The following is a 26,374-nucleotide window of genomic DNA, read 5'->3' as shown; positions in this document are numbered from 1 at the left end:
ACACTAATATTATGAAGGCGAAAGTTTGTGTGTATGTATGTGTGTGTGTATGTTTGTTACTCTTTCACACAAAAACTACTGACCGGTTTTGGCTGAAATTTGGAATAAAGATTGATAATATCCTGGATTAGCACACAGACCATTTTTTATCCCGGAAAATCAACGAGTTCCCACGGGATTTCGGAAAACTTAAATGGACGCGGACGAAGTCGCGGGCATCAGCTAGTAATGCATATTTTGAGAAAGGTCTTGCCATATTTGCTTTGTGTCACGTCAAAAGTACGATTTTAGTCCATAATCTAAGGTTGAAATCTATAGATCGCACTTTGACTTTGCTTAGACTTAAGTTTCAGTTAAAACGAGACAGATTTATGCCAGCGGTATAGCGCTATCTCGTTTTAAATGTGTCTTAAGTCTGAGCAAAGTCAAAGTGTGCCCTATAGATCTCAGCCTAAATGTAAACCGTACTTTTGACACATAGCAAAAATGTGGTAAGTACTATATCAAAATTTATGCATTAATTTAGTTAAAGTATATGAGAAGTGTTATGTAGTGATGTTGTTGTTGTGTGGTGACATGTGTCGTGGCATATTGCTACCGTACGCACGTAGTCAGCCTATCTCGGGGTGTCATACTGTGTTGTGTTGTTGGTGTTGTGTGGTAAAATTGTGACATAGTGTACAGTTATGTCTCTCGCAAGTTGTTGAATATCGTAGCGTGTTGTTGACGGTTGTTACTTGTTTGTCTACTTCTCGTGCACGTTGTTGACTTTGTACCAAGTGGAGTATTATTGAGAGTTGCATTTTGTTGAGTGTTGTTCGGTGTGGTGTGTATAGCTACCTCTCTCACACGTTTTCGGCCTGATACCTCTCTCTTTCGCGCGCCGCCTTAGGGCGGGGTCGAGTATTGTGTAGTGTTGTTCAGTGTCGTGTGTAGAGCTACCTCTCGCGCACATTATTGGCCTGGCGCCGCTATGGCGTCAAGGTGGAGTGTTGTATAATGTTGTATGGTGTTGTTCAATGTTGTTCAGTGTCGTGTGTATAGCTACCTCTCTCGCACGTTGTTGGCCTGGCGCCGCTCTCTCTCGCGCGCCGCCTTGGCGTCGGGGTCGAGGTCGTCCTCGTCGGCTGAGGAGCAGCTGTACCCACCACAGCCGCATCACACGCACGTTAGTATACGACAAGTACCCAAATAGGGTCCGACGTACCAGATCGTACTGGTACGACGGACCATATCGTGATGGCAGTGTACGGCACTCTCAGTATGAGATTTTACGTCCCATCAATTTTGATAGTATTCGAGAGTCGAAACAAAATAACTTCAGAATAAAATGGACCCAAATATCCTTGATTTAAAGTCTAAATTTCAGTACCATTGATTTTAATTTCGCAACGTTTCCGCTTGGAGCGCTGGCTGTAAATATATGTGCAAACTTGAGCATTAAAACAAGGCGGTTAAGGGCTATTTTACTTTAACGGTAAAGTGTGACGACTCTCAAATACTATCAACGTTGGTGAAAAGTAAAATCTTATACTCAGTATATACAGTACTAGCACTTTTATAAGTTACGCAATGTACATGAATTTGCAATGCATTGAAAAGAGCAACCGCCGAGTTTCTTGCTGGTTCTTCTCGGTAGGAACGGCATTCCGAACCAGTGGTAAATTATTTGACGATTCAAAAGCACTTGTAAAAGTTTATTTGAATAAAAATCTATTCTATTTTATTCTATTCTATTCTATTCCTGCGCAGAAATCTTATTTTTGAATGGCGCGAAAATATCTCAGTCCTCAGCCAATCACAGCGCGCGTCCGTCCGCTATTGGTTGTTGACTATGGGCCATGTTTTGTACGCGCGAATTATGAGCGAGACAGCAAGCGTCTCTGTTGTTCTTGTATTTAAAATCTTAACGTCAAGCAATAAGGTTTGTATTTCATTGTGTACATTCGGTTTTAGTCGGCGTTAGGTTGCGCAAACGAATTGAGCCGATGTGACTAATAAAAGTGGTAGTACACCCTTTAGCGTTTTCATGTTTATACAGCTTGGGAACATCGCTATAGAATTCACTGTACGTGTACAGTCCAGTATTTTATTCTTAAAGGGCATGAGACGGGTCTGCCCGCGAAATTCAAATTTTATTTGGTTTTTCGCAATTTGTAAACTTATACGACAAAGTAGGCTTATGGCATTGTAGTTGTAACAATGGTAGTATCATCTCCACGTGTTTATATAACAATCTTTACTTGAAAGGGTTCAGTTTAAGAATTTAGCTCTAGTATCAACTATAACTCACAAATTAGGCGATACTAGAGCTAATATCTGAAACTGGACAATTCAAGTAAAGATTTTTATATAAACCTGTGAGGATGATACTATAGATTCATAGTGTGAAGTATGTCAGTGAAGGTACTCACTACCGTCGGGAGCGCTTGGAGCCGGGTCCCTTCGCGAGCGCGTCGGCTGACCCGGACGATGACGGTTTCGAGTCCAGGCCTGAGTCCGGGGGCTCTTTGCGTTTTTCTGGGGGAAAATTAATATTCACACTATTATAAAGGCAAAAGTTTGTGTGTATGTTTGTTATCTACTCTTTCACGTAAGAACTACTGGACGGATTTGGCTGAAATTTGGAATGGAGCTAGATTATAACCTGGATTAACACATAATTAAATGAATAAATAAAGCCTTTATTTCCAATCATTCGTTCATTAAGTACAATAATTCATATATTTCAGTAGACACAATCAAACATTATTATTTTGTTACAACTCATAATATGACATTAATTTACAAATTGTTAAAATAAAGTAGGCAAGTAACACAATAACAATAATAATGAACATTTATTTCGGAACATTTCATCCATATAGTGTTAGTAACAGGGCCTTATGAACTATGTTAGTGATTAAATTAAATTACATTATTATTAATTGTTAATTGTTTTTAATGAATTTATTCTATAAAGTATTATTATTTTACATTTTATTTACAAAGAGGCAGCTTTTTATCCCGGAAAAATCAAACAGTTCCCACGGGATCTTTAAAAACCTAAATCCAAGCGGACGAAGTCGCGGGCATGCTCTAGTAAATAAATGTAATTTCGCTCACTGGTATTGGGCAGCAGATGTCTCTCCATTTTGACGGGCGGCTCCGTGTGCAGGTGCGGCAGGGCTCCCGGTACGCCCACCCGACTCACTGACAGACAAAATGTTCATACTTTAACTAACATAGGTTAAGTGATGTTACTAAATGAGGACATAACACACACCAGGCGTCGGCATCCCAGAGGGATGTCCAGTAATGTGGCGGTATCGTTGAGACGGCACAGTGGTATGCAAACTGCGTTCCTGTGTCGTCTCGCCATGACACAGACGGCTCCGCTGGATTTTAATGGGTATTTTGGTTGCCAGTGAGTCCCACATCCCCCCCCCCCCCCCAGAAGCAGCGCGGTATCTGCTCTGCTTCCGGGAGGGATGCGTAAAAGCATTTCCCAGCGATAAAAAAAAATGTTTGTTATACTAACACAGTTATAGGCCTGAAATAAAAGTTTATTTATTTATTTAACAGATAAGTTCAAATCGGGTAATAGCACACTATTACCCGATTTGAACTTATTGGGAACTCATACATACTCATTGGGAATCCATCGAAAATGTTTTCCCAGCGAGTTACAGTGTTACTTGTTGCAACTTTTTTATACATCACAGAAACAACATGAGTGCAGTTCACACGCGGTAGCGGTGGGCGATTCATTCTAATAACAATCTTACAATTCGATAGCAATCGAATGACAATTGAACAATCGAATCGATATTTCTATTGTTAACATAACGCGCGGGTATGGGACGAATGAATTAAAAATCGAATGCAATTATTTTAGATTTATTCGTTCCACACCGTGCGCTCCGCATTCGTAGACCTAACAATCGATTGTCGGTTTTTATTCAATTGTTTTGGCAGTGCCATCCCTCTGCACAGTTAATTGTGTGTCGTTTGCTAAAACTACTCCATACTTTAATCAACGGGAAGAGTTTTTAACAATTTTATTTAATTCTACACCCTATTCTATACTATTTTAAACTCACACTTCCCGAAAATCAAATTATGGCTTGAAAGCCGATGGCAGGAAGACATAATGGAAACGATAAAAAAAATTACATCGGTGAATATGACGGTAGGTAATAATATTAGCGTTGTGAACTTTATTGTGTCATAGCGAGAGTTGCTATATATTTAAATGACTTTGCTGAGTGAACTACGTACTATTGACAGCTCGTTCACACAGGCTGCGTAAGCGTTGACGTAGCGTGCACCATTGCGTTGTAATGTATGGAACTATGAGACATGACATATCGCTTGCGTGGCGTAAAAGTTCGCGTAGACGTCGTAATGCGTGCAGTTATGTCTACGGATTCACGCGCGCCACGTGTACGTGCTTGGTGTGAATCGGCCTTAAGTATTTTGGGATCCAGATTCAAATCACAACGGTTTCACTTCAAAGAGGCTTACCTGGTGGAGGCTGGTGCGGATGATGTACATCCTGGGGGTACAGCTCCGGGGCTTCCGCGTGGTTGCGGAGGACGTTGATAGCGTCGTCCAACCGCTCCTCCATTCGCGCACCCTGACGAAGAAGGGACGTTATTAACACTTTCAAAAAAAACCCGGCCATGTGCGAGTCAGACTCGCGCAGAGGGTTCCGCACTCAGGTATTTTTTCCGATATTTTGCACGATAAATCAAAAAATATTGTGCATAAAAATAAGTGTTAACTGATTACCGCCGCCCATTTGCAGCATCAGAGGTACCGCCGATGCGTTGCCAGCCTTTCAGAAATTTGTTGGTCTGCCTCTTGAATAACCCCATTTAATTATTAACCCCATGAATTTATTAAAATATACAAATTTTCTCAAAAATATATCATTATTTATAGTAAAATGTGACTAACTATAATAAATTAATAAGCAAAATGAGGGAGGAAAGCTTATACATGCCTCACTAGCACTCCTTGCCATGCACTGATAAAACTAATATGACAATACCTTCGAGCATTGCGCTGTCGAGTAGAACTGAATCAGGATGTCATCTGGCATCACTCATCATGCATTAACAGGGCTCTCTGTGTCACTTACTCCATACAATCGTAGTCCCAATTTCATTTGAATATTAAGCAACCAAAGTCCATGAAATTTTGCAGACATATTCTAGAAACTAATATCTGTACCTGTGGTGTTTTAGATTTTTCTAAAAATATGTAGTTTAAAAATTACAGGGGCTCAAAGATTTGTTTGTGAATTTTTAAGACCGCGTAACTTTGAAACCGAATATTTTAAAGGAAATCTGGAAAACAACAGACATAGATATTAGTTCCCGGAACGTTTCTACAAAATTCCATTGAGTATGATTGGTTAGTATTCCAATGAGAGACGAACTACGTTTGTATGGAGCGAGTGACGGAGAAACCCCTCTTAAAAGGATACGAGAAACAAGGTGTAACCAGAACGCTAGCAAAAACTTAGGGTTTTCATTGTTACTATTATATTACCTAAACACAATCCAATGCCAAGCCATTCGCCTGATTTTGTAGTTTTGGTGATTTAGTATTTTTCAAACCCGCAATGTATAGCGTGCAAAACTCGGGTCAATGCCCCACCCAGATCTATAGCGTCAGTCAGATGTTTTATTTGCTATTGTGAACTTTTAAAAATACAGGATTTTTTCTATTTTTTTCGTAGTTTTTTTATGGTATTTTATCAGTAATCATCGGAACGCTCGCGTAGGAAGACCATTGCCTCGTCGAGGCGGCGAACAGAGCTTGGCTACAATCAGACTTGCTGGCAAGTGATGATGCAGCCTATTATGTAGCACGCTTGCCTTCTTCTTCGTCGTAACACTCTTTGCAGACCGTGGTCATCATGAAGTGACGTTTTTGTGGGCAGATGTTATACGCCTCACGAGCATTCGCCACTTCCTGCCGGCCGATAATCTGGTACACTCGTGTACGGCACCATCCACAGCGGACTTAATTTGGTCGGTCCATCGTGTAGCCGTCCTTTCTCGCTTGCCTAGATGATGCCTACTTGCTTAGCCACGACCGAAGCCTCCACCTGTCAAATGGGACTGAAGACACTCACCCCGACGTCGGAATGCTCGCGGAGGAAGACCATGGCCTCGTCTAGTTGTCTCTGCTCGGCCGGCGCGCCCTGGGCATCGGTTACCGTTACCGCGCAAGCCACGGAGCTAGCTAGCCGACGATGTTTCAAGGGGGGAAGGGGGGTTTTCCACTTTTAGAACCCATTTTTAAACCCAAATCTTCCCACCCCAACTCAAAATTTAGTTTTTTTGACATTTTAAAATCAAAGTTTAGTTTTTTGACATTTTAAAATCAATTTTTAATATCTTCAGGAGGGAAGAACCAATTATTCTTTCTGTATCAAAAAGAGGTGATTCAAAATTTAAAAAAAATCGAAAAAGGGATGAAGGAGGGAGTAACGCAACGAGTGGGAGAGAGGTTTTTTTTAATTTTTACTTTATCAAAAACTACGGAGCTGGTAAATAGCTAGCTGACGATGTTTGAAGAGGGGGGAGTTTTCCACTTTTTTTGACATTGGTGAACCCAAATTTCACTTTTTGATATTGTTAAAATCAATTTTTAATATCTTTAGGGGGGAAGAAGGACCAACCAATTTTTATTATCTGTATGTCAAAATGAGGGGACTCAAAAGTTCCGAAAAAAAAAATGGAGGAGGGAGTAACGAAACGAGAGGGAGAGAATTTTTACAGTATCAAAAAGCAAGTAAGAAATTTATCGCCTCAATTGGTCACGATATTCTTAATTTTTTTTTTTCTAAAATGTACACAGCAAAAGGAATAATTTCATGATTTTTCTACACTAATGACTAACTACAAATTACAAAGAATAGGCATTATGAATTAGCTACTTTTTATTTACAAAAAAACCAAACAATCAAACGGCTATTAGCTCCACGCTCGCTATTAAAACACAAAAAAAAAAAAACATAAAATACAAAAATAAAAAGAAAAACTGTGTGACAGGACAAAAAAATTCTTTGCGAACTTCATTAAATCTCGTTTTTTTTATTAAACAAAAAAAAATTGCCACACCATTTTTTCTTTTTAACCAAAATTATTTAAAACACAACATCAAAAATAAGATACTTTTACTCAAGGCTTTGTATTATATCAGCATCAATTTTACAAAAAGAAAACAAAACAATTCAATGAATCAAATATTGAAACTTGTTTTTACAATAAATTAGTTACATCCATGCAAGGGGGAACATACATACATGCCAAAAAGTCAAAATAATATGCGAAAATATTTTAAAATGCGATTTTTGAATGAAATTTTTGTAACTTTTGACAATAATATAGTAATGTATTAATTTTTTTTTTTTAATTCAGTATAGGCAAACGCTTGACCACAATCACACCTGATGGAAAGTGATGATGTGGTCTAAGATGGGACGCGTTTACCTAGAAGGTGCCTATTCACTCTAGTTTACAGTTCCCTAGCACCGAAGTTATGATTATAGCACAGCGATTACACAGGGTGTAACCAGAACACTAGCAAAAACTTGGCGTTATTATATACTACCTTAAGAGGGGTCTCTCCGTGACTCGCTTCATACAAACGTAGTTCCAAATTCATTTGAATATTAAACAACCAAAGTCCATGAAATGCAGACATATTCTAGGAACTAATATCTATGTCTGTGGTTTTCCAGATTTCTGTAAAGTTTCGATTAAGTTAAGATTCGGTTTCAAAGTTACGCGGTCTTAAAAATTTACATACAAATCTTTGAGCCCCTGTAATTTTAAAACTACATATTTTTAGAAAAATCTAAAACACCACAGGTACAGATATTAAGTTTTTAGAATATGTTTGCAAAATTTCATGGACTTTGGTTGCTTAATATTTAAATAAAATTGGAACTACGATTTTATGAAGCGAGTGACGGAAAGAGCCCTGTTAACGCAATCCGATGTCAATAATCATTTGCCTTATCTTGTAGTTTTAATGATTTAGTATTTTTCAAACCCGCATTGTATAGCGTGTAAAACTTGGGTCAATGCCCCACCTACGACACGGCATTGACTTCGAGTGATCTATTTTCGGAATGTTCGTTGACCTCTAGCGTCAGTCAGATGATTTATTTGCAATATATTGTGAACTGTTAAAAAATACAGAATTTTTAATTTTTTTCGTAGTTTTTTAGGGTTTCGTACCTTAAAAGGAAAAACGGGACCCTTATAGGATCATTTTGTTGTCTGCCTGTCTGTTCGTCCGTCGTGTCTGTCAAGAAAACCTTTAGGGTACTTCCCGTTGATCTAGAATCATGAAATTTGGCAGGTAGGTAGGTCTTATAGCACAAGTAAAGGAAAAAATCCGAAAACCATGAATTTGTGGTTACATCATGAAAAAAAATTTACATAACGTGTTTCAACTTTCAAAGTAAGATAACTATACCAAGTGGGGTATCATATCAAAGGGATTTGCCTGTACATTCCGAAACAGATTTTTATTTATTTTTATGCATAATAGTTTTTGATTTATCGTACAAAATGCCCGAGTACAGAACCCTCGGTGCGCGAGTCTGACTCGCACTTGGCCGGTTTTTTAATGATATCTTATCAGTGATCATCAATATTATCACTTGTCTTCGTTTTTGCTAGCGTTCTGGTTATACCTTGTATTGTGTACTAAATGTTTTTTTTTTGGACTTCGCCTATGTTGGTGTTTGCTGGCGCGCTTGCTCTGCCTTTTTGGAGTGTTTTTTTTGTTTTACCGGTGGTTTTGGTGGTGGAACTGACTGAGAAGCGCTCTAAAGGGGCGCCGCGCGTGTGTCAGCGAGCGCTGGCACAGACGAAGTCCATACTTATATAGTTTCCCTAACTTGTAAATAACTACAAACTTGACATTGGCTAATCTTTGTAAAGCCAGACGAGAGAGAAAAAAAATGGTTTTTTTTTACAGTTGAACTTTTCCTCTCAACACTTACCATGACAGGTGGGAACACAACATGCTGGTGTCCGTTGGGTATGACGGGGCCAGGGATTGGCGCGTGGGGGGTTGCTGCTGAAGGTGGTGACGAAACGCCTGTTGACACCCAGTTTGCTTGCTGGAAATGATATATTTATTTTTTGAATTTTTGCAATTAGGTAAAGTCTATATCTCCTGAGAATGCTCCGGTGTCGAGTGGTTTTGGGATTTGTGTGGTGCTGCGTGGTGGTGGTGCGTATTGCTAGCTTGGTGGATGGCTTTTCCTGCATGTTTATCAGTGGGAGAGCAGGCGGTGCATGTCGCATGCTGCATGTTGCACCATACAGATTTGTTTGGTTTGGAGGATTATAGCAAACTAGCTGACGCCCGCGACTTCGTCCGCGTGGATTTAGGTTTTTCGAAATCCCGTGGGAACTCTTTGGTTTTCCGAGATAAAAAGTAGCCTATGTGCTAATCCAGGATATTATCTATCTCCATTCCGAATTTCAGCCAAATCCGTCCAGTAGTTTTTGCGTGAAGGAGTAACAAACATACACACACACACACACACACACACACACACACACACACACACACACACACACACAAACACACACATACAAACTTTCGCCTTTATAATATTAAGTGTGATTAAGCTTTTGGTTCCTTGGAAATGATATTATAGTTTTATGTTAGTCTTTAACATAGAACGATATAATATGATGATATGTGATGGAATTTACTTATATAAAAACTAGCTATAAACGCACAAAATTCCGAAAAGTTAGAGGTGCGTGACCTCCCGATTAGGAGGCGGACGTCTAAAACGTGAAATATCAGCTTCTGGCTTGTTTTCTGTTTCGTTTGTTCCTATTTGCTGTTCCCTTAGACTGAACTCTTTCAAGGGTTACACCAATAAGTGTTAGTTCAGCGCACCGACCTGTCCGTTGTGGTGCTGGTGGTGCGCGTGGTGCGGCGAGTGCTTGAGCGGCGGGTAGAGGCGTGCGTGTAGCGGCGGGGGGGAGTGCACCGGCGTGGAGGGGGAGGACCCGTACGAGGACAGGCTGCCCGCCTCCCCGCCCGCGCCCGGCGTGCTTGCCGCGCCCGCGTACATCTGCAATCAATTGACACCACATTCATCAAAATCGGCCCAGTAGTTTAGGCACTGTGGTGGAACTCACGGAATCTGGATATAAACGTACATACCATACATATTAAGAGCCTCAATAGCTCAACCGGTAAAGGAGTGGACTGAAAACCGAAAGGTCGACCGTTCAAACCCCGCCCGTTGCACTATTGTCGTACCTACTCCTAGCACAAGCCTGACGCTTAGTTGGAGAGGAAAGGGGAATATCAGTCATTTAACATGGCTAATATTCTTTTTATAAAAATAAAATAAAAAAAAAATAATACATAATTATTGACTGCTAAAATCATTCCTCCCTTTCCTTTTGGCTTTGCCGTTAAGTCAGACAAAAAAGAATTTTTCGAGTAATCGGGGAGCATCAAAAAAAATAAAAAAGATTGAGAAGCCGTCAAGATAAGAAAGATTGAAAATTGAGAACCTCCTCCTTTTTAACCGACTTCAAAAAGTAGGAGATTTCTTTTAAGTCTGTTAAAAAATGGTAAAGTGTGAACTCACAGGCTGCATGGGAGGCTTGGCGACGATCATGGGATCGCTGGGCGAGTGCACCGGCGCCGCCGCCCGGAATGAGGACATGGGCGGCAGCGGCAGCTCCGCCCCGCCGGCCGCGCTCGCGTCCGCTGCCGGCGCACCCGCTATACCTGGAACATGCGAGATCAACTGTTACACATTATACAAACCCTCTTTTTTTTTTTTCTTTAAATCTGGCTTTACTCTGATTAGCTCAAAAGTCAAGTTTGTGATATTTTCAAGTTATTGAATTTATACAAGTATGGACTCCGTCTGCGCCGGCGCCCGCCGACATACGCGCGGCGCCCCTTTAGAGCGCTTCCCAGTCAGTTCCACCACCAAAAAACACCAACTAACACAAAAACCAGTCACTCTTAACAAAAAAAAACACTCCAAACAAGCACAGCACGCGCGCCAGCAAACGCCATCACAGACGAAGTCCTATCCAAAGACTCAATAGCTCATAACGGTTGAGGAGCCGACTGAACTCCGAAAGGTCGGCGGTTCAAACCCCACCCGTTGCACTATTGTCGTACCCACTCCTAACACAGCTTTACGCTTAGTTGGCGGTGAAAGGGGAATATTAGTCATGATTAGCGTGGCTAATAAAAAAAAGGCTTGGCGTGTTCCTTTCAAGGACACTATCAATCTATCTGAATCTTAACTCTCAATTCTAAAGCGGAGATCTACCTATAGGTTTTATCAGACTTTACTTAGGTTGAAATCTATAGAGCACACTTTGACTTTGCTACGACTTAAGTTTCAGTCAAAACGAGACAGATTTATGGCGTACGTAAATTGAAATTACATAGGATATGGAAAAAGTCACAGTTGGACTCAGACTACAAAAGATTCACCGATATGAGGTCCAGCCTTAATGATCGAATTAACATTGCTTATAAAATTTACATCAAAGATGTCGAGCATAACATCAGGAAGCATCCTCAAAAGTTTTGGGCTCACGTCTCGGGTCTGCGATCTAAAGGTGGTTTCGAACCAGCAGTGGATTCCAATGGTGAGCGCCTGGTGGGAACCAAAGCAGCCGAAGCTTTTGCGAACTTTTTCGCAAGCGTATTTCTCCCCGAAGTTCCAGCATTGAATGCTTCGGAGGCGAATAGCTCTGATAACAGCCGCAACAGTAATATGATATGTGTACAGAATTTTTCTCCACAGCAAGTAAAGCGTGGTATTACTAAGTTGAAGCCTAATAGCTCTGTAGGCCCGGACGAAATTCCACCGTCTATACTCAAGAAGTCCAATTATTTTGTACTCCCCCTCTTCCATATATTTAACCTATCTCTGAAATCTGGTACTTACCCATCACAATGGAAGCTGTCAAGAGTTACGCCTATTCCTAAAACTGGTAATACCGTAGCTGTTGAGGATTTCCGCCCTATAGCTATCCTGTCTACACCGGCTAAAGTTTTTGAGAGCATTCTACATGAAATAATTTATAAGCAGGTCAATGTGTTTCTCTCTGACGAACAGCACGGCTTTAGGAGTAAGCGATCGGTTAATAGTAACCTATTGACATTGGTCGACTACATTTCCGAATGCTTAGATCGTGGCGGACAAGTGGATGTCCTTTACTTTGACTTTCGGAAAGCGTTCGACAGGGTCAACAATGATATATTATTATCCAAGTTGAGTAGGATTGGCTTCGCTCCCAACCTCTTACAACTTATGGCAAATTATCTTCAAGACCGGAAACAATTTGTGCGGCTTGGCTTGTATGAATCCAAATCCTACCACACTCGTTCAGGCGTCAGTCAAGGCTCGATTCTTGGCCCTCTCCTTTTTCTGATAATGATCAATGACCTACCATCAGTGCTTGAAAGGGCCAAGTGTTTACTATACGCTGATGACCTGAAATTGTTTATGGAAATAAAATCTGAGGCTGATTGTGTTGAACTTCAGAATGATATTGATGCTGTCATCAAATGGAGTGACGAAAACAGAATGGAGTTCAACACCAATAAATGTTCGGCTATGACTTTTGGACGCAAGAGGTGTCCAGTTTACTTCCCGTATAATATGAACGGGGTTCAGTTGCCCAGACAAACTAATATAAAGGATCTAGGAGTAATATTTGACCATAAACTTACATTCCATGACCATATTACTACACTCGCCTCCGAATCATTCAAACGGTTGGGATTTGTTTTGCGAAATACTCGAGATTTTCAAAATTGTCACACGATAAAACTAGTATTTGATGCTTTGGTTCGTGCCAAGCTAGAAACCAGCGCCTGTATTTGGAATCCATACGAAAGCACTTACATCTTGCTTCTTGAAAAGGTCCAAAAAGCCTTTTTAAGGTATTTATATAAGAGATTGTACGGGTATTACCCATTTATGTACCCCACAAAATTTCTTCAAGGGCACTTGGGTTTCAACTCGCTTAAAACCCGACGAGAGTGCGACCAAATTGGTACAATTTGCAAGATTCTTAGGGGTGTGATTGACTGCTCTGAGCTGCACAACAAGCTCTGCTCCGTTTACGCACCCACTGATTATAGCTACCTCCGCCGCCGCCGCAAGTTTTTCGTGAGTCCGTTTAGTCGCACGGTAGCGCGCGCCAGGTCTCCCATACCGCGCACTTTGGCAGCGCTGAACGCGCTGCTGAAGGAGTCCCCTCGCTGTGACATATTTGCTGACAAATGGGCTGACCTCATAGGTCAGATCCTGCACTTTTGTGAGAATTTGTAGTTGACATATTTGATTATTGACTTTTTTTTTCTGTATTTATTTTTATTGTGTAATTTAATTTAATTAGTGTAATTGGACTTAAAAGTTCCGTTCTAATTAAATAATTAATAAATAAATAAATAAATAAATAAATAAAATAAAATGGCAACGGTGTAACGCTGTCTCGTTTTAACAGTGTCTTAAGTCTGAGCAATGTCAAAGATGCGCTTTATAGATCTCAGCCTTAGAGTAAAACGAGAAAGATCGTAAAAATAAGCATAAGTATGGGCTCTCTCCAACAGAGGATGAGCGGGAGGTGGCTGGATGAGGAAGGCAGAGGACCAGATCTGCCGTCCTAACAAAGAGTGCAATAAGTCGAGTTTTTGGGCAAATTGACTTAAGACCATATCCATAATCAGGAAAATGAGCTCTATATTTTTGCCTTAGACGTCTTTTTTGTATCTTCAGTAGTTTCGGTTCTGTTGGTTATCAAAACTGCAATATGTAATATTACGATTTGTAAGTAGCTAATCATAACCGCGAATATCTCGAAAGTAATCGAAACCTAGTTATTGCTCTCTTCGTTAGGACGGCAGAGATGTAGTAGCGCTCTTTGGAAAAACTCCACGTCCAGCAGTAGACGTCCACGATATGAAATGAAAATGATAATGTACGGGAGCGGTGTGTAGGATCGACCGTTCTAAAGGGATGTCTCCAACCGAGCGGTCGTGGGCCGACGCTGATTTCTTGAAACTCCTATATACAGTGCAGATTCCTAATCACTCCGTTAGCGCGATTCAGACCTGCCTGCTCTACTTTCACTTCCGATGAAGGTTCCCGTGCTGCCATCTAGTGAGAGCGTCGTAAGTAGTCAGGCTCAGTGATTGCTGATTGATTTCTTCGTATGAGTGAGAAGAGCCCTCTTCTTGCAACTTTGGCGACCGCCACATTACACGGCAGCAGAGTACTGTCACATATCTAACCCAGACAGAAGGAAGATGACGTTGGACTTGGACATCTAGGAAGATTGTGTAAGTACTAGAGGGAAGTAAAGCTAATCGCTGACCTGGCGACGTGGCGTAAGGGTCGTGGTGGTAGGGCGGCGGCGGCGGCGGCTGGTAGTAACCGGCCGCCCACTCGCCGCCGTAGTATGGCTCCTGGTAGCCAGCGCCGTTCCCTGCGCCCTTCGGCGACGCGTACCGGCTCGGCGAGTCGTGCCCGAACTCATCGCTGCCATACTGAAAGAGAAAGAATAGAGAATGTTATTATTATGTCTTCCCGACCGAATTTCGGCCACGGCGATTATCTCCATAGAGCCAACTGCATGGGAGATATTATAGTGCACAAGTATGTGTTTAAGTCAAAGTCTAAGTTAATATGGTTACAAAAATCATACTAGATGGTGCTGTCCGCTATTGTGTCGCGCTCTTACACCAATCCTGTAGTTGCATAACCGTGCTATAGAATTAATAAAGTTCAGATGTTTCGAGATCTCTGCCTAGTGCTTTATTCTACCTGTGTCTAGAGCGTGTGATGAGTATCAGTGAGTGCGCAAACACAGGTGCACTCTCTACTCCCTCACTCTCGTAGTTCGATGTGACGGAAATCGACACAACCGGAGAGAAATCAGGCGCAGGACGTTTAAAGGTATTTTCCGAGGTCGAACTTCGGGCCAGTACTAAGAATTTATTAACCAAAAACGGGGGCGGCGGCGCGGCGGCTAAAAAGATGTAGAGCAAACCGCATTCGGGGTTTTTTAAAAACGTTAAAATTAGAGGTTCCCTAACTGCCATGAAACTGGTAATACTCATTGAAAGTAATAGCAACAGTTATCATGGACGAGTTAATTCGCACTTACGTCATAGACTAATCGACGATGACTTTCCTAATGAGCTTTTCACTATCAGATTACGTTATCTCTTGGGCCCATGACTCCAAAAATATGTAAAAGTGATCAAATATAATAATCAGCACCTAATCAAAATCAAAAGTGATAAAATTCTAAATAAACCCCATATTAGGTATAACTGCAAAAGTGTTTTATTGGTTTTCTAGGGTTCCGTACCTCAAAAAGAAAAACGGAACCCTTATAGGATAACTTTGTTATCTGTCTATCGTGGCTGTCAAGAAAACCTATAGGGTATTTCCCGTTGGGCTAGAATCATGTAATTTGGCAGGTAGGTATAGGTCTTGTAAGCACTAGTAAAGGAAAAAATCCGAAAACCGAGGATTTGTGGTTACAACACATAACATTTTAAAAAAAATGTGTTCATGAACAAATAAATTTAGTACTATCAATTTTCAAAGCAAGATAAATATACCAAGTGGGGTATCATACTTGTACATTCGAAAACAGATTTTTATTTATTTTTATGTGTAACAAGGTTTTGATGTATCCTGCAAAACGTCGAAAAAAATACCCGAGTACGGAACCCTCGCGCTGGGCCGGTTTTTCTCTAGAGACACGGAACCCTATTTCAGGCGGCTAAATTCACCGTTGTGTCTAGAAATATAGGAAGCACAACAAAGCACCTACTCCCTTCAAGACCTAGTAATCGATTACCTACAAGTTTGGAGTGGTTCTGTGAACAATCAGATATTGCCTTATAGATGAGAAGTGGAAAGTGGAGCGAGCTAAAGGCAGGCAGGTACTAAGGTAAGTACTATATCCATTTTCCAGATAATGGCGATTGGCCGCGCGCGCCAAAAATAGGAAATCATAACTTCACAATGCGTACAGTCGCGCAGTAAAAGGTTATAAGAGTTTTATACTATACATTTAAAAATTTACATATTACATATGTGAATACTAATAATAATAATAATAATAATAATAATAATCATGTTTATTCCAGATATTACATCCATTTTGTTAGTAATACAAACAATTGCTTATGACTATGTTAGTAAGTAGGTTTGTTTATTTATTATAATATAATTTTATTTGACTAGATCACACTAATATTATAAATGCGAAAGTTTGTGTGTATACGTGTGTGTGTGTATGTTTGCTACTCCTTCACGCAAAATTTACTAGACAGATTTGGCTGTTTGGAATGGAGATCTATCTTTTTATCCCGGAAAATCAAAGAGTTCCTACGGGATTTCGAAAAACCTAAATCCACGCGGACGAAGTCGCGGGCATCAGCCAGAAATCTGCTAAGGATAACCTACCTACGCACAAACACACACTCACACACGATTTTTGATTAATGATTAAGTTTATTTTTACGTACCTACCCATTCACTAACTGCAAATAAGCACAAATCTACAGGTGTTTTTGAAAGCTATTTTTGTAAATAAAGATAAATTATGAGATGATGATGTTACTTACCTACTTGCTTACATTTCGGAATATAGAATAAAAAAGATATAACAGATTCCCACTAGATTATACCATGGGGTTATTCCAGGGGCGGCTCAACAAATTCCTGAAAGGCCAGGAATCCATCAGCGGTTTCCCTGGTGCTGCAAATGTTCATGGGTGGCGGTGATTACTTAACATCAGGTGAGCCGCCTGCTCGTTTGCTCGCTATTTTTTTAAAGACACTTTCGCCTTATAGGTACCGTTGATGTATCTAAGTTCAGAAGTGGGATCATAACTTGAATAGATAGTGTTGCACAACAAACAAACGCACAATTACTCACCTTTTGTAACGTAAATAATGTAATCTGGACTCCGCGGCCGGTTACAAATTGATATTTCTATTTAGATTGTATTTACGATATCGATACCAGTTTACTGGTTTGTTCTGCTGAGACTGGTCTGTTTGTTCGTACTGTCTCTATCATCATCAATCCCTCGCCGGCTCACTACTAAGCACGGGTCTCCTCTCAGAATGAGAAGTGTTTGGTAATGGTCTACCACATATAGACAAAACCCGCTTTCGCCCATTTACCATTAATGTATCTAAGTTCAGAAGTGGGATCACAACTTGAGTCGATACAGTTTGTTCTGCTGAGACTGGTCTGTCTGTTCGTACTGTCTGTATCATCATCAATCCCTCGGTGGCTCACTACTGAGCACGGGTCTCCCCTCAGAATGAGAAGTGTTTGGCCATAGTCTATCACACACAGACAAACCCACTTTCGCCTTTTTACCATTAATGTATCTAAGTTCAGAAGTGGGATCACAACTTGAACAAATGCTATTGCACAAATTATTCACCTTAAGAATATAATTATGATGTCGATACCAGTTTACGGTTTTTCCTGCTGAGACCGAGTCTGTCTGTTCGAGACTACCAACCGATGAGAAAAACCTTTTTTTTTATTCAGATACAAGTTAGTACAGGACTGCAATCTCACCTGGTGGTAAGTGATGATGCAGTCTAAGATGGCAACGGGCTCACCTGAATGGGTATGGCAGTTTTCATTAAACCCTTACTCCTTACACCCTGCCTGGTTATCGCTGCCCAGTTCCTTATATTACAAGACCGATATTTAAAACCAATTAGTCAGAGGTTAAAAACACTCTCAAAATGTAATGTTACCGTTTATCATATAAGTGTATCATTGTTCTCCGCGTTAGGCGCTTGTTACGATTATACTCTGCCTAATTGGTAACTACAGGGTATGCCTTTAACTTGGTAATTGGTTAATCGCGCCATAATATTAATATGTCATTTATTTTATACTAGTTAACTGCCCGGGATGTAAGCTAACTCTCTACCGAATTTCATCGAAATCGGTTAAACTGATGGGCAAAATGACTGCCTTTTTTTAATAAAAATTAGCGAGCAAACAAGCACACGGGTCATTTGATGTTAAGTGATTATCGCCGCCCACGAACATTGGCAACGCCGATGGGTTGCCGGCTTTACAAGAATTTTGCCGCCGATGGGAGTTGATACTTATTTACATTAGCCAAGCAAAAACATCGTGAGGAAACCTGCATGCCTGAGAGTTCTCCACAATGATCTCTAAGGTTAAAATCTATAGAGTGCACTTTGACTTTGCTTAGACTTAAGTTTCAGTTAAAACGAGATAAGATTAATTATTCCAGCGGTATAGCGCTGTCTCGTTTTAACAGTGTCTTAAGTATGAGCAAAGTCTATATAGATCTCAGCCTAAGGTGTGTAGTCTGCCAATCCTCACTTTACCAGCGTGGTGGATTAAGGCCTGTACCCTTCACAAACAAAATTTAGCACACTGATATAGGCATTAAATCGTACACATATTTACATTATCCATCGAAGGTATACAGTATCCCGGTAATTCTGAGTCACAATCTATTGTTGTACTTTAACGAGTGAACTGCGCGCGCGTCGATCGACTTTCAGTTTAGCAGTTTTATCCTAATACTAGCGACCCGCCCCGGCTCCTCACAGATGCTATTTAATAACCGACTTCTAAATAAGTTAAAGTTAAAGTTAGATAAAACCCGACTGCGATCGTCTTACTAAACGCTGAAATATTATTGTAAAATTGTTTTTCTGTCGCTTGGTATATTTTTAACCCCCGACCCAAAAAGAGGGGTGTTATAAGTTTGACGTGTGTATCTGTGTATCTGTGTGTCTGTGTATCTGTGTATCTGTGTATCTGTGTATCTGTGTATCTGTCTGTGGCATCGTAGCGCCTAAACGAATGAACCGATTTTAATTTACTTTTTTTTGTTTGAAAGGTGGCTTGATCGAGAGTGTTCTTAGCTATAATCCAAAAAAATTGGTTCAGCCGTTTAAAAGTTATCAGCTATTTTCTAGTTTTCTTGTAGAAAAGAAGGTTAGATAACCCTTAGGTTCATAATATTCAAGTGTCAATTGACAAATGTCAAGCTGTCATGATGGACGTTGCCTAGATATACATAATTATTTATTTGAAAATGATTTGTCGGGGGTGTTGAAAATTTTTAATTTACACTTGTTATGTTGTAGTCATAGAAATCCAAATAAATTTATGAACTCAGAATTTCCTCCTCTTTCATTTGACACCCCTCTCGATACAATAGCAAAAATTTTGGAGACCCCAACTTTTTTTTATGTAACATCGGTTAGGTCAATTTTTGAATCTGGATACAAACATACATATACAAACACATACATACATAAGAATAAGAATAAGAATAAGAAGTGTTTATTTGCTAGAATATGATATAATATACAAGTACATTGGTCTTAAACATTATGTGGAACCGCATATTCTGCCAAGCATGGCGTGCAAATTTATTGAATTTATTTAACAAACATGTCAAATTATTATTAATTATTGCATTCACTATATAAAATTTAGACTGCTAAAATCATAACCCTTCCTTTTGGCTTTGCTGCAGTCGGGTAAAAAGGAGGAGGTTATCTATTCGACTGTACGTTTTTTTGTATGTATGTTTGTTACGCGATTACTCCGTTAAATATGAACAGACTTAGATTTTTTTTGGTTGGTAGTTCATACTTCCGAGGTGGTCCCATTTTAGTTTGATGAAGATCTGATGAATATCTTCGGAGATAGAGAACAGAACTCCTCAATGGATAGGAGTAAATTGCTCGCGATCAGTGTAATAGCTAGGTAAACACTAGGTTTTTAACCAGGTATAACATATTTTGATACAGTGGGGCCACTAAAAATTGTGAAAAAAAAAACCGACTTCAATAACCACAAACACTAAAGTGATTAAAATAATTTAATTTATTACGATATTATGTAGGTACACAAGAGTTTATGTAGTATTTTTTTTTTTTGGAGTCGGTGCCAATGTGGAGTCACAAACAATATGAAGAGTAATCGGTTCATGCGGCTAATTGGCACCGGCCCCAAAAAATGTTGATATAGAACTACAATAACTCTTGTATACATACATAATTTAAACTTTTTAGTGTTTGTGGTTATTGAAGTCGGTTTTTTCGGTGTCGGAGTGTAGGTTTGTGTGGGGTGAGTGAAAAATTGCTTCGCCAAATATTTATACCATTACAATTCTGTACAAGTATGGTACTACTTACAACTAAGTTTAACGTAGTGAGTACCTAATTAGGGAGCTATTTATAAATCTCAGAGATGATCCCATGACTCATCGTAATACGGAGGATGGGAACAGGATATCACATACTATTCCACTGACGTAGGCAATAGGCATGTATGCGTTTTGCTTCCGGAGCGATTTTTAGGGGTCCGTACCAAAATGGAACCCTTGTAATGCAATTGCTCCCTCCGTCCGTCTGTCACAGTCGATCATTTTAGTAAGTAAGGCTATCGAATTCGATATGAAATTTGGAATAGTTATATATAACAGTGGCTCGCCATCATTGGGATCAAAAAAAAAATCGAAAATTATTTTTAGCTCTAAAACCCTTTTTAGAGCTAAAAATAATTTTCGATTTTTTTTTCGTCCCTACGAAAATCAGGGGTCTGTATTGACTGATCTATCAAGTTATAGTTCAAACTACTGGACGGATCGGGCAGAAAGGCATACGGATGGCAATTAATGATGTAGACATCGATCGGCTAAGAATCGATTTTTGATTAAAAAATAGGAAAAAAAATCGACTTCAATACTAATCTTTTTTAACCCCCGACCCAAAAAGGGGGATGTTATAAGTTTGACGTGTGTATCTATCTGTGGCATCGTAGCTCCTAAACTAATGAACCGATTTTAATTAAGTTTTTTTGTTTGAATGGTGGCTTGATCAAGAGTGTTCTTAGCTATAATCCAAGAAAATCGGTTCAGCCGTTTGAAAGTTATCAGCTCTTTTCTAGTTACTGTAACCTTCACTTGTCGGGGGTGTTATAAACTTTTAATTTACACTTGTTAGCGTTTGTCGTAATCGAAGTCTGTTTTTATCTTTTCTAATCTATTTTTAATGGCCCAACTGTATTAAAATATGCTATGCCTGGTTAAAAACCTAACTCAGCAAGCTCTTACCTAAGCATCCTCTTCAAAATAAAATGAAAACGTAAATTCTGCACCATTTAGGCTGCCAGTAATTAGATACCTATCAACAAAGGCAGAGCTACGGTTTTGACAATCGCTAATGGATTCTGTAACGCGACACCCCTGCGCGCTAGTCGACGCCTTCTCTACTTCGCTCTTAACTACTTGGGGGTAGCTATAGGGTTGGCAAGTTAAGGGGATCGTCTAGTTGTAAATTTTCATACAAAAAGCTATAGTGTTTGTTTCCCCGTATTTTCATAATTTTTAGAAATGCACTAGATATAATGAAGAACTATGCTCGTAAATTTTAATTTTAAAGAAATATTGCTTATGTTAAAAGTTACTAGCGTCTAAATATCTATATCTTTGATCTAAAACCTTTCTTGAGTGTTTTTTTTTAATGTAACTAAACTAAAATACAAAAAAAAACGTACGAGCCTAGATTAAGATGTACTAAATCTAATGAGATCAAAATTGACTAAATTTTGTAAACGTCGGGGGTAAAAAGCTACCACCCGAAACAATATTTCAAGAATAAAATGTAGGCAAATGCATATTGGACTATGAAAAAAATTTGGGAACAAGTAGACTATCCTCTTAAGTAACAAACTTTTTATTTATTCACTCATTTACAAGTTAGCCCTTGACTGCAATCACACCTGCTGGTAAGTGATGATGCAGCCTAAGGTGATAAGCTTAGTTTTGAGAAGTAGAGGCTAAGTCCAAAGGTCATCCAAAGCATATACCTACTTCCTAGTGACAGTGCCTAGTAAATTTAATTGCGTAACAATTATGATATTATTAGTTATTAATATTATTAATAGTGAGTTACGCTAGCAAGCCATAGTAAATAGCGAGCGCGGTCGCCCACGGGGACCTAAATTAGTTAGCTAATTATACCGCCGACATAACGTTAGGTATACATACCTAGTACATACTACATGGCGATACGACAGTGCCACTTACAAATGTAGTAAATAAATGTGTAATAATTGTAGAATGTATCAAAACACGAGTAGGTATTTCCTACTTTATAAATATGCGTTCTAAGACCCCGAAACCTTCCAACGCCAACTTTTACCCGGAAGTACCCTATAGGTTTCTTGACAGACAGACAGACAACGCAGTGACCCTATAAGAGTTCCGTTTTTCCTTTTGAGGTACCGAACCCTAAAAAGAATATTAGCCATGTTAATCATGACTAACATTCCCATTTCTCCTCCAATTAAGCGTAAACATTGTGCACCGATTTAGAATCAGGATCTATCAGTGTAGTTTATACCAGGGGTCTCCAAACTACGGCCCGCGGGCCAAATCTGGCCCGCCAGTGCCATCAATTCGGCCCGCGACAGCTTATAACCAGTGTCATCAATCTGGCCTGCGACAGCCAATTTCTTATTGTTGTTACTATTGCTGTGATAAGTTGAAAAAGAAAACACATAATGATAATTATTATCTACTCAGTTTTATTTACTTGCAAGGTAAAAATTACCACAGAAATGATGACGCAAAAAACTTAACTGAAGTATCTAAGCTTAAGCATATTAATAATTATAATAACTGGATAAAAATACGGTAAAATGGGTCCCACTAGCAGCGGGGTGGGTTGGACCCAAGCCGCCAGTGGTCAGGGCTCCAGAGTGAGGAACCTCCTCACAATGCGTGCCGTCTCAAGAACCACTGCCTTCTGTATCTTATCCTTGATAACTGGTAAATAACGTTAAGTAATTGAAGTAACTGAAATGCAAAAAAGCGTATATTTGCTTAGGTCGCGTACTTTGCGACTAGTCTAGCTACAAATATAGTTAAGGGCAGAAAAATTTAAACTGCTTTGGCCCTTGGATCATACTGACAAAATCATACGTGTTCAAATACATACGAGTACTTTGAATGTAGCCCTGCCACTTAAAATTACTTAGTTTGACTTACCCCACTCTCTTGACTGGTGGCAGGTGGAGGTTGCAACCCATGCTCTTCATTATATCTTCTCCTGGCTCTGTGCCTTAACAACGCAGACGCGTCAGGCTGCCCAAACTGGAATATCTGGTCATCCTTCCCACTTAGAAACACCTTCTCAGCGTAATCATGCTGGTAGTCCCTCCCCTTCCCAATGAAATCCGTGCTGATATACTCTTCTCTACCACCATCAAGTATCTCTGATGTTAACCGTAAAGAATCTGATGTCTGTCGAAGGTTGATGTCGGAGTCAGAGCGGTAGTTCTCACAGATCTGGTTGAAGGTGTTGAAGTACTCGGTGGCGAGGTCGGATTTCGGTTGGTACCCCATGTCTGGGCCAGGCGGTGGGTCTGCAGGGAGAAAGCTCTGCTCCATGACGTCATGACGCATTGCCATTGTTTTGGTGTCTCCGCGCACATCACTCAGTTCTTTCGGCCATTTCGTTTTTAATTTGAAGTTTGTCTCTGCTGTGTTCACGCAACGTTAGGTTTAGGTATAAAAACTTAGGTTAAAATAAATAAAGTTAAGAGTGTTCCAAGTCGAGAGCGAGATGCGTGATGTTTTAACGACGCCAATCATTTTTTTTTTGTTAAAGGCCGATTCACACCAATTGCGTACACGTGACACATGCGTAGTGACGCGCGTAAACCCCTAACACACCGGGTTACGCATACGTCCACGCTTTTTCATATTCCTAACTAGTTTAGTTTTTGCGATAGTGGAAAGAAAATGGTCTAAAACTGACAACTTTGATGCTCCCCCCCCCCCCCCCCCCCCCATTTTTTTATTTTTGCATGAGAGCTGTGCTACATAATATTTAGTAGGATTTGACAGAACAGATGGTCCGACTTAAGATTCGGGACCACCCTAAAACCCGTGACCGCAAGTCGTAAACAATGGAAACCTCAAAAATTATACAAAGAAGCCCAGAAAAAGTTGTTTTTTTTTTTGTTTAAAAAAAGTGTTTAATCTGCCGACTGTATTGCGGAGACATAAGTTTCAGTATTAGTGTTCTTTCTATGGAATAAAGAAGTTGTAGACCAGTCAAGAAAGATCTCTAGGACAAATTACTTTTAATAATGTCTGGCTTTTAATAAAAAAATGGGTTTACTATAGTCCGCGACAATCGGGGAAGGCATGCCCGCACTTATCCGGTGCGGGTTAGCGCGGTGACGTGCGGGTATGCGGGCCATCCCCCTGCCTCATACTCCGATTGCCGTCTCAAGCTGTCGCGGACTATAGAGTACCTATTCAAGGTTTTTCGACAGAAACAAGTATGTAGTAATTTAAAAAGTTTTCAAAAAAAAAACCCCCCAACTATGGTTTACCTTTTGTAGCCCACGCATTAAAAACAGGGTTTTTTCTATTTTTATGTATAATAATTTTTGATTTATCGTGCAAAATGTCGGAAAAAATACCCGAGTACAGAACCCTCGGTGCACGAGTGTGACTCGCACTTGGCCGTTTTTTTCCAAAAATACATCATAGATGCTTTCCGAAATGTGTTAAATCAAAAAAAAAAAAAGGTAGAGTATAGACTGTCAAATCCTCTCTATTTGCATGAAGGTTACCGTAAAATTAAAACCGCGTAACACCTTGCATCCCACTGGTAGGTAGGAACCTCTTACGCGAGACCGTACGCCTGGGAATCGAACCCGGGACAAAGAGAAAGCAGGTAGTATCGGGTGCACTTTGATGTATTGATGCAGATTTTTTTGATTTACAATAGTACCTTATTGTAATGAAAGTTGAGAAAAAGTTCATTGAATTTGGTTATGGATGGCTTTATGATTTATTTTTCGTATGAGTAAAATGATCGATGGGTTTTAGATACATAATTGTGTAAAGTATTTGCATTTTCAATTAAATTGATCCAATACTCATTAGGTATATACCCGGCCGAGTTTGTTGTGGGCTCTTCTCAGATCTGTGCGCGTTTGGAACCCTCGTAGCTTTAGTTTACGTAATTAATTTTTTGAAAGTGGGTTTTTGAAAGGTTTTGTATTGAAAATCTGCCAAAATTCATGTAATTCGTCAGTTTATTTTATTTTATTCAGATACAAGTTAGCCCTCGACTGCAATCTCATCTGGTGGTAAGTGATGAATTGATGATGCAGTCTATGATGGAAGCGGGCTAACCTGTTCGGAAGTAAAAGGTTATTTGTCGATGAAAAATCAACCCTTAAACAGATCAACTCACGATGTCAACATAAACTTGTTCAAATTTTTTTTTTTTAAATTTAATAAAGTGATAGCTTAATTTTGTTGCTCGGTGTGCTAGCTTGACAAAAATATGCCATCGCTGACCAAATGGCCCAGTTTCGAGAAAGAAGCCTGGATTTATAAGGATTCCCACAAAAACCTGGTTCTTTTTTTTCATGGTTAAAAACAAAATTACAACACAAAAAATATGCAAAAAATGAGAACGTCCTTTTTTGGAATTTCCTCTGAATTTTGATTGAGTTTTTCACTCTGTTCATCATATTTTTTTTTTCAATACACATAAATCCATAGTAATAACTGTAAATACGAAAGGTTGGCTGTTTGTCTGTTACCTTTTCATAACCGATTTTGACGACAATTGGTACAGAGTTAGCTTAGATCCAGAGGAAGGACGTAGGTTATTTTCTTATCCCGGAAAATCTAAGAATTCTTAGGATTCTATTTAGGATTTTGAAAACCTAAATCCACGAGGGCGGGCGTCATCTAGTAAAACATAAAACTGCAATGATATTATATTTTTACAAATTAAATCGGCCAAGTGCGATTTGGACTCGAACCCGTAGAGTTCCGTACCATCGTACAAGTAATAACTCTTTTCAATTTTTTTTTTAATTTTCATGGCGGCAATTTTCAAATTTTAGTGTTAGTTGTTATATATTGTTAGCAGCAATAGAAATACATATTCAGTGAAAATTTCAGTTTTCTAGTCTCTAACTATTATGGTTCACAAGATACAGCCCGCTGACAGACAGACAGACGGACGGACGGACAGCGGAGGCTTAATAATGGGGTCCCATTGGCACCCTTCGGGTACGGAACCGTAAAAGTAAAACTGCAATGACATTTTTTCAACAAAAAAAAAAGAAAGAATACACGACATTCTTGAATTTAGAGACAAGCACGAAACCAAAAATCCGGGTCACCGCGGCCGTAAAGTTACGCGCCGCGGGAATCGAACCGGTTGCCCACAGCTGGCGGCAGGTGCCCGCACTGA

At 39.7% G+C, this 26,374-nt stretch overlaps 1 protein-coding gene across 8 annotated transcripts in view; it reads right to left on the bottom strand.

The window, feature by feature from the left end:
* Window positions 1–26,374, bottom strand: part of LOC123879009 (protein daughterless) — a 131,245-nt gene that overhangs the window by 10,103 nt on the left and 94,768 nt on the right. For 3 of the 8 annotated variants that reach the window (XM_045926467.1, XM_045926472.1, XM_045926468.1), the window contains exons 2-11: window positions 23,131–23,624; window positions 14,406–14,577; window positions 10,640–10,782; window positions 9,938–10,111; window positions 9,017–9,136; window positions 6,128–6,196; window positions 4,507–4,618; window positions 3,106–3,192; window positions 2,415–2,520; window positions 1,049–1,147 (exon numbers count right to left, since the gene is read on the bottom strand). In XM_045926467.1, coding sequence (XP_045782423.1) covers window positions 1,049–1,147; window positions 2,415–2,520; window positions 3,106–3,192; window positions 4,507–4,618; window positions 6,128–6,196; window positions 9,017–9,136; window positions 9,938–10,111; window positions 10,640–10,782; window positions 14,406–14,577; window positions 23,131–23,553 — 1,505 coding nt within the window. In that variant the 5' untranslated portion in view covers window positions 23,554–23,624. Of the gene's footprint in view, window positions 1–422; window positions 888–972; window positions 1,148–2,414; window positions 2,521–3,105; window positions 3,193–4,506; window positions 4,619–6,127; window positions 6,197–9,016; window positions 9,137–9,937; window positions 10,112–10,639; window positions 10,783–14,405; window positions 14,578–23,130; window positions 23,625–26,374 lie in introns of those variants that run through there. The other 5 variants (XM_045926473.1, XM_045926470.1, XR_006798925.1 and 2 more) reach the window with 4 other exon arrangements.

This window comes from Maniola jurtina, chromosome 27 (genome assembly GCF_905333055.1).
Source record: "Maniola jurtina chromosome 27, ilManJurt1.1, whole genome shotgun sequence".
Classification (NCBI taxonomy): domain Eukaryota; kingdom Metazoa; phylum Arthropoda; class Insecta; order Lepidoptera; family Nymphalidae; genus Maniola; species Maniola jurtina.
The sequence above is the reverse complement of the archived record's forward strand: the minus strand, read 5'-3'. Positions and strand labels throughout refer to the sequence as shown.